General features: G+C 32.8%; 3 protein-coding genes across 3 annotated transcripts; 1 reads left to right on the forward strand and 2 right to left on the reverse strand.

Annotated features, from left to right (window-relative positions):
* Positions 1 to 1,161: 1,161 nt before the first annotated feature.
* On the reverse strand, positions 1,162 to 4,437 carry TRIADDRAFT_58929 (uncharacterized protein; the record flags this gene model as incomplete). Its single annotated transcript, XM_002115074.1, has 10 exons — positions 1,162 to 1,338; positions 1,451 to 1,547; positions 1,628 to 1,710; positions 1,890 to 2,028; positions 2,129 to 2,209; positions 2,341 to 2,460; positions 2,550 to 2,602; positions 2,967 to 3,043; positions 3,206 to 3,410; positions 4,366 to 4,437. The coding sequence occupies 10 exons, from the start codon at positions 4,435 to 4,437 to the stop codon at positions 1,162 to 1,164; spliced, it is 1,104 nt and encodes a 367-aa protein (XP_002115110.1).
* A 580-nt stretch (positions 4,438 to 5,017) lies between these two features.
* TRIADDRAFT_58930 (uncharacterized protein) lies at positions 5,018 to 6,964 on the forward strand (the record flags this gene model as incomplete). The annotated part of the gene is made up of 4 exons (XM_002114894.1): positions 5,018 to 5,161; positions 6,192 to 6,273; positions 6,715 to 6,756; positions 6,909 to 6,964. 4 exons carry the CDS (start codon positions 5,018 to 5,020, stop codon positions 6,962 to 6,964), a joined length of 324 nt encoding a protein of 107 aa, XP_002114930.1.
* A 2,368-nt stretch (positions 6,965 to 9,332) lies between these two features.
* Positions 9,333 to 12,591, reverse strand: TRIADDRAFT_28471 (uncharacterized protein; the record flags this gene model as incomplete). The annotated part of the gene is made up of 12 exons (XM_002115075.1): positions 9,333 to 9,455; positions 9,633 to 9,724; positions 9,844 to 9,942; positions 10,161 to 10,335; positions 10,418 to 10,486; positions 10,630 to 10,753; positions 10,856 to 10,996; positions 11,129 to 11,306; positions 11,580 to 11,755; positions 12,030 to 12,166; positions 12,304 to 12,375; positions 12,487 to 12,591. Coding segments are annotated over 12 exons (1,491 nt in total), but the record flags the coding sequence as incomplete, so codon positions are not given.
* Positions 12,592 to 13,914: the final 1,323 nt, after the last annotated feature.

Raw genomic sequence — 13,914 nt, forward strand, 5'->3', positions numbered from 1 at the left:
TGGTATTGGACCGAACCGAACCTTTCTTAGGTCTAAACTGTGCAGTATGTACAGTACAGTAGTGTTAGTGGTTATGTTGGTGGTAATCGTTAGTACAGTACTGTACTGTTGGTTTAATAAGCAAATACTCGTTTCCTTCAAAAAAGTCAATTACTGTCCTACAGCTCGTTGAACTAGACTGGACCATCTTGAAGATTGAGCCAGAATCGCAAGAGAAACCCTTGGTTCGCAGCTATAGTACAGTTGTAAGCAGCAAATAAATACTGTATTCTTGAACAGTAGCTCATAAGATTTAGAAACAATTTGTATCTGGATATGGCGCAGATTGTGTCCATTGCTGCCTGACAAGTTAAGAATATCATTGCATGAGGCGAAGCTAGCAACTGAGAGAGAAACGATCATATCTAGAGTGAGCTACGAGTAGACGCAAGGTCAACCAGGACTTGTCGAGTTGAAGGTAAAGAAGAGGACTACCAATATGAACAACGATAAAGTCGCCACTTGCAATGACAGCCACATTTCTCTCCAGGATGATCCTGATCCACAGTTATTAGGGATGCTTAGGAAACGTTTTTTACAAGGTCTAATGGCTTGGAGTGGCCATGAAACTGCCTTTCATTTGTATGAAGGCAAAACAACAACCTCCATTTACCAAGGGTGCAATAAAAACTTGTCTTTTTTGCAAGTCGCCACTTTGCATACACCGATAGGAATAATTGATCAAGGTCTTTTAAGAAGTACGGACGTTTTATCCATGTCTATGTACATCTCTACGACTCAAGAATAAACCCAACATGGGTAATTAGATATACAGTGCACACGTTTTGTAAATGCCTATGCATATCCATCACGACTCAAGAAGAATAACTAAATCTACCATCATCTTCCTTGCCCTCCTACATTCATTTCCCCTCTGGTACTTACTCGTGCTATGTATGATACTATACGTGCACGTATAAAAGCTAATTGTAATGGATGTCACAAAAGCTGATAGAAATCCGTGCGTCCTATTAAATACAACCACAATCCAAAGTCATACTGTATATTACAATTCGATCGTTTTATTAATTGATTTGGGCTACAAAGCAATAAAATCATAATTTCATTTTATATTTCAGCGCCTGACTTCAAAACAATATATACTTGTACATTTAGCCATAGCTAGGTCGATTTCATAACTCGGCTTTTTCGGTATTGTTTAATCGCTTGTATTATGACTTTGGAAATTGTTGGAGCTCCCTTGTAATATATATCTTTTCGATCTCCATCTGCTATTTTGACTCTTCGACTCTGTGGATGTATCTTATCTGTCAATTCAGTAATAAGGTTTTGCCATACCTTGATATTAAAAATAGGAAGTAGTAAATCATCTAATACATTACATCCAATATCGATTCTAATCTAAAACTGATCTTAACTCATTCTACCAGTTGGATTTGTAAATAAGAACCTGATTTAATTCTGAAGAGATATTTCTATCAAATTGATCCGAAGCTATAACTGTGACCGGCATAGTATCAGGAATAGGCTCGTGTAGTAGGAAATTTCTATGATAAACAGCGATCAATCAATTACAAAAGATTATAAGAAACTGCTACTTGGAGTAAGATTAAATAAATTTTCTAACTTTAATCGAATAAGACTGGCATTTAAAAGGAGATATTCTTCTAATTTAGTTGACTGATGACCAGGAGAACACGAAAGATACTTCTGTAAAAGTAATGATAGTTTCCTAGTGAGAATTAGCTTTCAAATAATTTTATCAGAACGAGGTATTCAAGTACGTGCGAAGGCTGGATGCAATCACTCTCCTTAGCACTCGTTAATATCATTTTATCTGTATTGATACATCTTGATCTTGATTAAAACAAGGTCATAGCACAACTTACATGCCTAAGTTTTACCATTTCATCTACATTTTCATCTTCAAGTGCATCTTTTTTTAAATACAGCTTATAACCTACTCTAGTAAAGCCAATAGCCGATAATAATTGAGCCTTTTGTATTGAGGGAACTAAGTGGCTGTACCTTTGATAGATATACGAAAGTGAAAACTTTACTTGTTGAAACTACAATCGAGAAAATTACTGCTAATGCTAATTATAATCATGTTAAGGTAGAAAATTACCAGAACAATTCCCAAACGCGCTCATTAATGGAAAGAAAATTTTCAGTCAAAGGGTTAACAAGGACTAAATGGGCTACTTCCCTAAAAATGGAATAGGTATTTTTATAATTATGATTGAGGCACTAGTATTTACGCTTATGCAGTACATTTTGAATCCGAAAGCACCATAATATTAAATTTTATTTATGCAAATTTAGTAATAAAGAACTTACGGAAAGTTGAGCGACGAATAATAGCGGCCGTTGATAGCTCCCATTTCAGCTCCAACGTAGATAAGGGGTTTTAGTGAAACCTTTGCGGTGCTCAATAAGCGCCTTAAGTCATCAACCATCCTACGTTTACAATATCAATATCACTTTACTATACTATTTTATTTCTTGTCATAATTAATAGGTGATGTAGACAGGATAATATAACCTACTTTTCAGTACCATGTACTACGCTTGAATTAGCTTGATTTAATGCAGATGCGTTCTATGTAGCGTAATAATATATTAATAGTGTACTAATTATAATATCGATTACAATCGAAATATAAAATTCGTAAGAAATACTGCAGTGAATTACACGATAGCTTCTGTCGCTGAATCCTAGGCCCGATCTATCGTACGAGCAAACCTAAAAATTTCATATGAGAGTCGTCAAGTTTATGACAACGATCGCTTGGCCAAATTTATACAAATAAGAAATCGTCGTAGGTGTTGTAACTGTACAGTAAATGACATTAAATTACTGACCAGTGCCTTAGAAATTTACAATATGAGAATACATCAATTGTAGACAAGCAAAATTTTGCTTCTTTAGGTGAAAATTAGCATGAATATTCTTATCTACGAACTTTGGTGTGCTTGGCAACCTCTCGCTGTATTAAAGTCCAAGTGTCAAATGTTTCGCCCGCAGGAGCATCGAGGACAACTGGAATAAACAATTCAGTAGAAAAACGGTTAACAGTAATTGTGACATCACACAATCAGGCTGGCTTTTTCACATTTATTAACCAAGAATTAGTAATGATTGAAAAATGATTAAGGTAGAATAAAACATGTACAGAATATATACTGTAGATTATAGTCTAACCAACAGGCTTGCCATGACCTTGGCAATAAATAAAGAGATTGTGTCCAAAACCGATATCATGTAATTTGCCATCTTCAGGTCTTAGCTTAGCATACTCCTGCTTCAAAGAGCTGTAATTCAATATTGTGAGTACTAATATTGAAATAACCAGAAATTTAAATATAGTCCATGTCCAGGAGTTACTCTTTCCGACTTTTTCTTGTTCCTGCAAAAAGATCAATACTTGGGTAAGATCCATTTAAAGCTTAAGTAGTAGGTATCTTAAATGGCCGTAAATAATAATATAATTACAGAATAACAGCTAATACTTCATTGATCTTGAATATGAAAAATAGCAATTCGTTATTGCATACAATACAATACAGCTTGCAAGATAGTATGAAACCGTGATTGCAGTATACTATCCATCATGTACTGTCAATGATTACATATACTCCCAATGCTTTCTTCAAGTCTAGACGGGAGATTGTTGAATATTTTTATTTAAATTAGTCTTATTTTCTTGGCCGGACAACAGTCTGTAAAGATGCAAGCAGTAATAATTCTGTTTTACTTCATCATCAGCATGCATCGATTGGAGTACAATCAGTACATAGTACCTCCACAAGTTACTGTAGAATTAGGGTACAGTTGCAGTTGAAATGCTGACTACAGAAACTTTGCATTCTAGAATTTAAGATACTTTAGTGAATGCAGTGATACAGTACTTATTCAATATTCTCTACATCGACTGAGTGCAGACTATTAGCACTATACTGTACATCAAGATAGTTAATTCAAAGTTCTTCAATGACTACATTGCATAATTGATGCTGATCCATGCATGTTGAACATTTTACACTACACATTCTACTTGCATCACCTATAGTGCGGATGATTTCCTTGCACACTCGATTTTTAGTATTTGGTAGTCTGTTACTAATCCATATCACTGAAATTGTAGAATATAGGTTCTACAATCCTTACTGAATAACTTAATCATTTGAACAAGTGAGCAGGCAACAGCGAATGCACCGTTTTTAGACAGCAGTAAAGGTATGCTCGTGCATTAGCACTATATTATTGCTAGCTTCTGCAATGGATTCGATACGTATTGTAATATACAATAATTGCAGCAACTCGATAAGCATATTAGGGCATTCTACAATACATCTACTTACTGACAATGCTTTCTTTACTTCCTTGCGATGTTCATCAAGTGCTTTCCTTTTTCGTTCCAGTTTTCTTTCCATGATCTTGTGGCTGCTACTTCGTTACAACATCGAGCATTCGAGCTGCTCTACCTACGTTTTGGCTGTGATGGCAAAGATTCGATCGCTTTGTGATACGGTACGTTACGACAGTGTGCAAAGTTAGCTGTCACCCCCTCCAAGCTCCTTACTTAGTGAATAGATGGAAAAACATGGTAAACCGAAACAGAAAGGATGACAGCCTGTTTTGCACACTGCAATGATATGAGAGGGGCAACAGCTCCAGTACTGTACGGCCCGCAGAAACTTCTACAAGCCTGGATACTGAGTTTACAATGCCAGTACTGGACGGGTAAAATACTGTACACTGTAGATCTGTACAGTACTGTACGGTACTGTACTTGTAGTGCGTACTGTACTGTACAGGGTATAGACTGATATAAAATTTGTCCAAAAAAAAAAAAAAATTTAATCTATCTGTTTGCACCAAAATCATAGAAATTAGCCCGTCCACATTGTACTGTACACTGTACTGTACTGTACCCTACAGTGTACAGTACAACCAAATGTCTACTGCAACTCTACGTGAGCGCATGTGCTAATTCATCAACCTCTTCCAAAAATGGCGGATAATACAAATTGTGATGAAGATAGTACCACAACCAAGCTCAAATTACCTATATCACGCATACGATCGATCATGAAATGTGCTCCAGAAATATCCAACTTAAGTCAAGAATCAGTTTATGTCATTACTAAAGCAGCTGTAAGTAGGCTGTATCCATAAATCGATGATATTGTATTGCAAACTTTCAATGTATTGTCCATTATAGTGAACAACCAGCTTTTCCTAGACTTATACCCGCCATATCCTTCATTTTTGTAGTCATGTGAGAATATTCAGAGTGTTAAAACAGTAAAACAGTATGGTATGGGAGAGCATTGGATCGATGCTTGGTTGATGATGCTATAGAATAAGCCAGATAAGCTAACATCAGCTTGCCCATATCACGATTGTTTATCTTTACCGTTGTAATCATACAGTATAGTCAGATTATGATACCGCTGTAGTAGTGGGACCTTTTTTCCAGTACCCTTGTGATATAAGATGGCCTGAACTGAACATGTCGTACAAATTAATACAAAGGATTGTACCTTAAAGACAATCTATTCCTTTGTGGTTGATTGTATATAAGATAGATAGACTAAAGGAAAACAGTTAGAAAAGAAGGCAAAATAAGCTGGAAGCCAGTCGCTAATTCATAATAGCGATAGGACATGACAGTCTACATGTTTGACATCGTCAGTTTGTTGCCAATGATTACTTGAAGTACTATTCAATGCTTTATTCTATAATACACGCTACTCTAAAGGAGTTTGTAACGATAGCTTTAGACTTGATTTATATTTTACTATTTACAGACATAAATACTGCATTTCATCAGGCTGATTCACGATAGATCTTGAATAGGAATACTCGCATATGTCTACAGTATTTATCGCACATGCATATGTGCGACTTCGTACTTCAGTCTTTACATTCTATTAATTATCATTAACTTAACTATTCGTATATAAACATACCCTTGACATTGTAAGACAAAAGTTTACGGAAGCTGATATACTATTATTTAGTATACGCGATGTTTACCGTTAATATTGACGATCAATTTACTTTATTCTCAATACAAGGTGTCAAATGATGATTTATGCCACTTGATTAAACTTCAATTTTGACCATTCTGCTGTAGTGTTAGCATAGATTGTAACGGACAGCTTAAATTCTTCTCTTTTAGGAAATGTTCGTTGAATATTTCACCCGTGAAGCTTACGATAGATTGCCTGAAGGGAGAGGTAGCATCATCTATAAAGAATTATGTAAGTCGAATTTCATACAGATTTTACAAGCCTGTTGGTAGTGTTGTTGCTAATAGTTTATACTGTATACTGTTGTACAGTCATGGGCTACTACAAGTAAACCTGGATCGTGATATACATTATATGCTGTTTATTGTATGCATATCATATGCTTCGACATACGACCAGGAATGATGCTACATAAGTATTGCGATAATTTACTTAGGTCCTATTGTAATCATCTATGCGTCTACATAGATTATATGCAGTAATTTTCGACAGTCGACACTGGCATGTTATTATACATGTAATTAAGCGCGTAGTGTAGATTGTTCAGTTATAAATTATGATAGTTGGATGCAAAACCTTAACCAATAATTATTGGTTATGGTTTTGCAATAAATAGAATCAGCCTGGCTGATCTATTCATTGTATTTTAATAATTTATCATTCTTTTTACAGCCAATGCAGTTGAAAAAGATCCTGCCTTACGATTTCTTTCTGGTAAGGAATAAAATAATTTTTACTTATAGCTGACTATTCTGATATATTGTTTATCTGATGTAAAAGTTTCTATCGTGTAACCCAAACGAGAGATGAAATATTTTTCCTACTGTCTTAGAAACGAATATTTTAAGATATTTTTCTTTATGTAGACATCGTTCCCATGAAAGTTTTTGCTGGCGATTATATCGACACCAATCAAAAATAAAAAGGAGCGCTTAGATGGACTTGGTAGGTCCTTGGTGGCAGTATCAAACTATTGGAATAACAGTAACCCACTGATGTCGAATCTTTTCATATATTGCATATATTAACCAATATATTGACGAATGTATTTAACTAAGCTGTAGCCATTCTATATCTGAAAATTTTTAACTATGACCTATAAATGCATGATGTTGACGTCAACCATTGTGCAGTCATACAGTGTTATTTTTTATATAGTCTTGTCACCTCTAACTTGTAATATAGCTACAAGAAATGTATTTACTACTAGAATAAAACGATGATAAGATTGCTTTTTTATGACATGCCGTATGATATACCCTGCTATATTCTGTTAATACGACCGTATCAATAATACCATGTCTCTTTATAATTAATTGTCAAGAATTAGTATAATAAAAGATCAAACCATTTCTGAATTGTATTACAATACGAAAAACCTGTATCAATTTATTTTTAGTTTAGCAATTTTTTGACATGGCTGCTAGGTTACTCATCATTTTTAATAACTTAAGTTCACTTCTATTCCCAAATAATTTTTATAATAAATTTTTTAACGGATTTCTTTTATCTTTTAAATCCACTTTCAAACGGCATGATTGGTAGGGTAAATTTATGCAATTTTATTCACAGCTGTATTGACAAAGCTATATGACTTTGAGTTATGAAATGATGTAGGAATTGAAAGATCAGAACGTTACTAACAATATTGGTTGTCATATTGATACTGTACAATCAGGACAAATAAAACTCTTTAAGGTTCATGTTGCAATTTGTAATTTTGACAATATAATAGATCACCAGTTTATGTCATGGCAGCATATTATGCAAATACAGGCTAATTAATGCTACATCAGACTACGCTTACCAAATCAAATAAACATTTATCGTTATACGTATAGATTGGGTATGATAGACTCTACTGTTGCTTATAGCAATATAAGCTACGCATACACGGATGTGTTAAAGATGACTGACGTCAAGATATACATGTATAGAATATGAACATGATCGATTTTATTTAGCGACTAATTTAATGGATCAGTTAATTAATTGAAAATATTCACATGACTAATAGGACCGCTCACCAGCTTATTATTTGAATTAGAATCTATCCATAGCGCCCTGAATTCTAGCTTTAAAGTAGTTTAAGTGTTAGCCATTTGCAACTAATTAAAAAAAATTCTGGATTCAATGTAATATACTCATAATTTAAGGTATTTTTCTACATTTTCCTAGCGTAGGCGAGCATACTTATTAATATATAGTTTAAATTCTAAGATCAACTAACAATCTCATGCCATTGTACAAGAAAAACGCAAAAATGCGATTTATTATGATCTATTACCTAATCTGTACACGTTGGTTGTAGATATTCTAAATAAGAACTGCCGGTAATATATAGTAAAATCAGTCCAGATGACATGCTACTCAGATTAATAAGAGATATAAAGTAAAGTAACATAATTATATTCATTAATAATGATAAATAACGAATTAGACAGCTACTGTTTTTAACTTGTCGATTATACATGCTTATAGGACGTAAAAGCGCATTTTTATCATTAAATATTCGAAATGTATAGTTTTCTGTGAAGTTCTACTACATCATGAGAAGAACAATTTAAACAGCTATCTATAATTTATAATTTAAATTCAGAAATATCACAATATACAGTAACGGAAACAACTCTTAAACTACTTTTGTGAATATTTATGTATTAATTAGATCTAAAATATTTCTTCTAAATTATACTGTATAAGAATACCTTCAAAAATTATCGAGATTGAAATGCATGTAGATATATACAATGCTTATAATAAAGAATAAAAGGATTCTTCAAATTTTACAAATACGCTACCAATGCTTCTTCTCATATTTTAGAAGCAAGACATGGTGTCGTTTAAAAATATTGACACTGTAAGCAAGCTCTGGCTATGGCCTAACTTTTAAAAAATACTCAACATGTCTAACAAGCAGATTTAGCTAAGTTAAGTCCACGCCGAATACTAGATTATATCACAGGAATATAATGGTGCTCTTTACACGCAAAATGAGGTGCAGTTGTATTTGACAGCATTGATCAATATACAACAGCTATCCAACTGGTAAATAAGTTACATCGTCTTCCCGAGGTATCAGATACAAGGCTTTATTGCTAGTTAGATTGATAATATCAGCAATTGCTTATATACTTATACGTGTAAATATCTTTTCAATCAATGAAAATCCTGTCTTTACATAATACCTGCGGCGCATTATTAATTCTAATTACGTGAAAGATATACTAGATTTTAAATCTGTGATCTTTCAAATAATGATTAATCCTTATTTTATAAACATTCGTTCTTTAAACCTCGGTTGTGACACTTTCTTCAACTAATATGCTATCTTCTCTTGGTACGAACCTTGTGCGAACTTTACATTTATGTGAATTAGAAGTCAACCAATAAGTCCTTAGCTTACCTTTACCCTAAATTGAGTTTTAAGGAGAAATAAATTAATAAGCCCATAATTAGTCAGAATCTCACCTACTTGAAATCATTCACGTACCAAATATGGTATTATTTCACTGGTACAATTGATTACCTTAACCTTCATTTATCACCAATGATCAAAAATTATAATCATTATATTATCTTAAACTTACCTTAATGACGATTTCTCCTCTTTCTTCTATTCGGTAGTCAGAACTCGCGTCTATAAATTTTTTTGTAGCTTCGCTGATATGAATACGCGATGCTTTAAATATATGTACACACGAAAATAATACAAAATGTCACTGATTATTACACAAGAGAATAATAATTCCTGGTTGCCACTTTATTATCACATGTTCATTAAATTATTGACAATATTACCTTCTCCATGTGATTCCATTCTGCTGGCGGTATTGACTGTATCTCCGAACAAGCAATAACGAGGCATGGTTAAGCCTACTACACCAGCTACAACTGGACCTATACAATATGTAGTAATAAGGTTTTAAATACGACTATTAGACATAACTTTCTTATATGCAACCACACTAATAAAGTTAGTTCAATAGAAAATGACTTCATAGATGCATAAAATATCATCGAATAGAAATTATAATTTTATTGCTGGTTAGCTTATATTTTTCAATGTCAAAGAAATGATATAAAAATTTTTCATAAGTCTAACACGATATTCTTACCGCTGTGAATTCCAATTCGAAGTCTAAGGCTTTCATTCGGCATGTGCCTGATACTAAAGCGACTTACTGAATCTAGTATTAAAACTGCCATATCAGCAATTTCTTTGGCGTGTAGTTTACCATTTTTGACTGGTAAGCCCGACGCTACCATATACGCATCGCCAATTGTTTCAACCTAGAAGAAGCAAAAAATGATACCGAATATCGTCAGAGATCAACGTTGATCATAATTAATACAGTAACTATACTAAACATACCTTATACACATCGTAGCCAACAATAATACTATCAAAGAGGGAGTATAGATCATTCAACAAATTTACAACCTGCAATGACGTTTTGGTAACGTTAAGTATCCTCTCTCTAATAGGTTTACGCAATCATTCAGATATTGTTCGTTAATCTATGCTAATTCTGGATCTAATAAGACTATACTACAACAAATTATTGATTATGGCAAGAAAATTACCTGCATAGGTGTACTTTTCGCAGAAAGCTTGGTAAATCCAACAATATCGCTAAAATATATGGTAACTTCCTGGTATAATTCAGCTGTAACTGTTTCACCTTTTTTTAGTTGCTCTGCTACTTGTCTTTTGCAAATAAGGATATATATTATAGCACGTAGAAAAGAAATCTATTATAAAATATCTACAGTAAGTTATCTTCGACAGTATATTACAATTAAATCATACTTAGGAAGCATTCGATACAATAGATCGTCGGTTTTTTTCTTCTCTTCAATTAACTCATTGGTTCTTTCTTCAACCAAATCTTCAAGATGGTTAGCATACTTTTCGAGTAGTGCGACAACATTATCTAATATATCAGTATCCCTAAGTGCAGAATGGTATAGTTATAAATTATAACTTAATAAGTAACGTTCTTATCAAGAAGGATAGCTGAGTATTTTAAGACAAATATAACATTATGCGCAGTAGCAGAACGAAGTAATCTGTTGAACTTACTTTCCATAGGACGACGATTTCAATTTTTTCTTGATTACCGAGAATGTAGGTCGCATTTGGGGGATCTCATCCCAACAGGTACAGATAATTGTTTTAATTTCATCCGGACAATCAATATCGTTGATGTCTGGTCTTAACGGAGGGTTTACGTAGCCCAGTTTTACCATTTCTACAATGCCTGAATTCAATCAGAGATTGAGAATGAATTATCTTGTTTATTGATTAATTCACTTGGTCTTAAGTTATAATTTTAAGAATCAGTACAGTAGAATTCGTCGCTAAAATCAATAAGAGTAAATATGGTACCGTAAATTCTTATAAAAATTCCTTTTAACTTTAGCAATGCATGCTGTGAAACATTAATATTAGAATAAAATGTACTGAACTATCTTGCAATCAATGATATCATTTTTAAGATGTATGCCAAAAAATGATGAATACATCGTATTACTTTTTGCATCTAAAGAGAAATCGATATAAGGAAGCTTGCGTGTCATAATTTCAGACCATACAATACCAAAACTGTATACATCTCCCATTTGAGTCCCAGCTATTCTATCTCCTGACAATCGTAAAAGTTCTGGTGCTGTCCAGAATGCATCTAATATAAACGCAAATTTTTGAGACCTGATAGTAACAATTCTAAAAGTTATAAATTAGCGTAATACAATCTATTCGAGTCCATGTATAACAATAAGTCAGATATAGTATAATGACGACTTGAACATTTGTGAGTACTTTTAACTATAAGTCTATAAGTAACAACGTAGGCATAAGCAGAAATAGAGATTAAAGTATAAGCTATTCTAATATGTTGACCAATTGATAGTTCTACTGATTCTAGTTGAAATAATTCTTACTAGCGTAATTGAGTTCTATACTTGGGTCAGTCTGATTGAACGGTATTTTCACAGCACGTCGTAATGAAGGCATGCCAAAGTCGGTTAGTTTAACTGTCCAACGTCCATCCACAAGGCAATTAGAAGATTTTAGATTACCATGGTATTTGATGTCACTTGAATGAATATGGATCATACCCTGGAGTGGTTATTAAATGAATATATTAATAAATCTCACTCAGGGATTAAAATGAAATTTATATCCTTTTATACGCCTATAAATTGCCTTCAAAAGTAGCAATTTTTTTCATAAAAGATAATAAAAATATAATTTACCTTGATGATATCATAGGCAAAAGATAACTTAAAGACTATGTCCAATTCATTATTTTCGCTCTTTAGAACATCCTTTTACAGTAAGTAATGGATTAATTTCTGAACAATATTGCCGGTTTGATAATTTTAATTGAAACTTAATTGATAGCAATAGTCAAAGATTAAATAAAGGCTTTTTGTTACCTGTAAGCTTCCACGAGGACAATAATTTGTTAAAATGTAAATATCGTTATCTTGTATGGCAGCACCAATGAAAGGATTTAGGTTATCGTTATGAATATTACTTAACTAAAATGGTAATTAAACAGTAAACGTAGTGTTAAATATGACCTGCATAGTTCTTAATATCATAAATTATTATATATGGCATGGTAACATTAGGATGATAAGAGCTTACGATATCTACAGTGAAACTAATACATATATTTGTCTGTACTAGAAAAAGATTAGACTACATGGGTGATATGTAAAAGGCTTCAATGGATCAACGAAGAGATTACAATTTCAAAATAAAGTATTCGCTTGAAGTAAAGAAAAATACTTATTCTACAGATATGTATATTGATAAAGGTTTTTAACAGCTGACAGAGGCTACTGACATCTAATTAGTACTGTATCAACACATTGCCTTATAAAAATTAAATTACTAATAAAAATAATCCAAGCTCCAAAGCTAACATAACGTGATTTGATTATTTAACGGTGAATTAATTGTCTTATATCTTTTTCAATTTACTAAAATAAACGATTATGAAATTTTAAATTACCATTTACTGTGTTAGACAAATCAAGATATTAACATACCTGATGAAATTCTAGTAGTACAAGTCTACTGAATTCAAATTTCTTTGCGAAAGCGAATTTTTTGATAGCGAAACGACTTCCCTAATTAATTAAAGTACAGAAGATACTTATAAAACAATCATTGTTATAAGCACTTAAGTCGGTAATAAGTTTAGAATCAAGCTAAAATAGGCTAAACTAAAAATGATGCTAAAGGCTAAATTTATGTTCGTAAAGTTTTAGGTCATTTTACCTTGAATAATGCCACATCGGTAAAATAGTGATTTTGGATAGTCTTACGCATAGAAACAGAATCATTGGTCTGTATATCCACGGAAAAGGTCGATCCATTCTTAAATCCATTTTCCGCTTTCTAAAGTTTTCGTAATCAATTAATATAAACACTATACACTTTTACACATGTATATTATTATTTAGCTATTAAGGCAGAAGATACTGATTCTTCATAATGCCATTCGCAGGTTAACCATAACACATATAGGGAGTCCGTAATTATTAGCAATACATACGTAGCTAAAATATTAATTGATAAGGAAACATCGAATGAAGGTATTCTGTGTCATTGTATACAAATGTAAAATATGTATAATAAAAATATTGAATTAGATATCACTCCCACTGCCGCTAAGCATCGTCAACGCGATCTAATCACTCTACTTGGTAGTAACAACCAAGATATGTAGCTAAAACCATTTATACTTTAGGTAAGATGACCTATTTCAATTATACTTACTAAATGTGCAAGATCGATAGGTTCTAAAATGCTGAATTGTGAATTATTTTGCATATCGTTCTGAAATAAAAATT

The sequence above is a fragment of the Trichoplax adhaerens genome, genomic scaffold (assembly GCF_000150275.1).
Source record: "Trichoplax adhaerens TRIADscaffold_9 genomic scaffold, whole genome shotgun sequence".
NCBI lineage: Eukaryota > Metazoa > Placozoa > Uniplacotomia > Trichoplacea > Trichoplacidae > Trichoplax > Trichoplax adhaerens.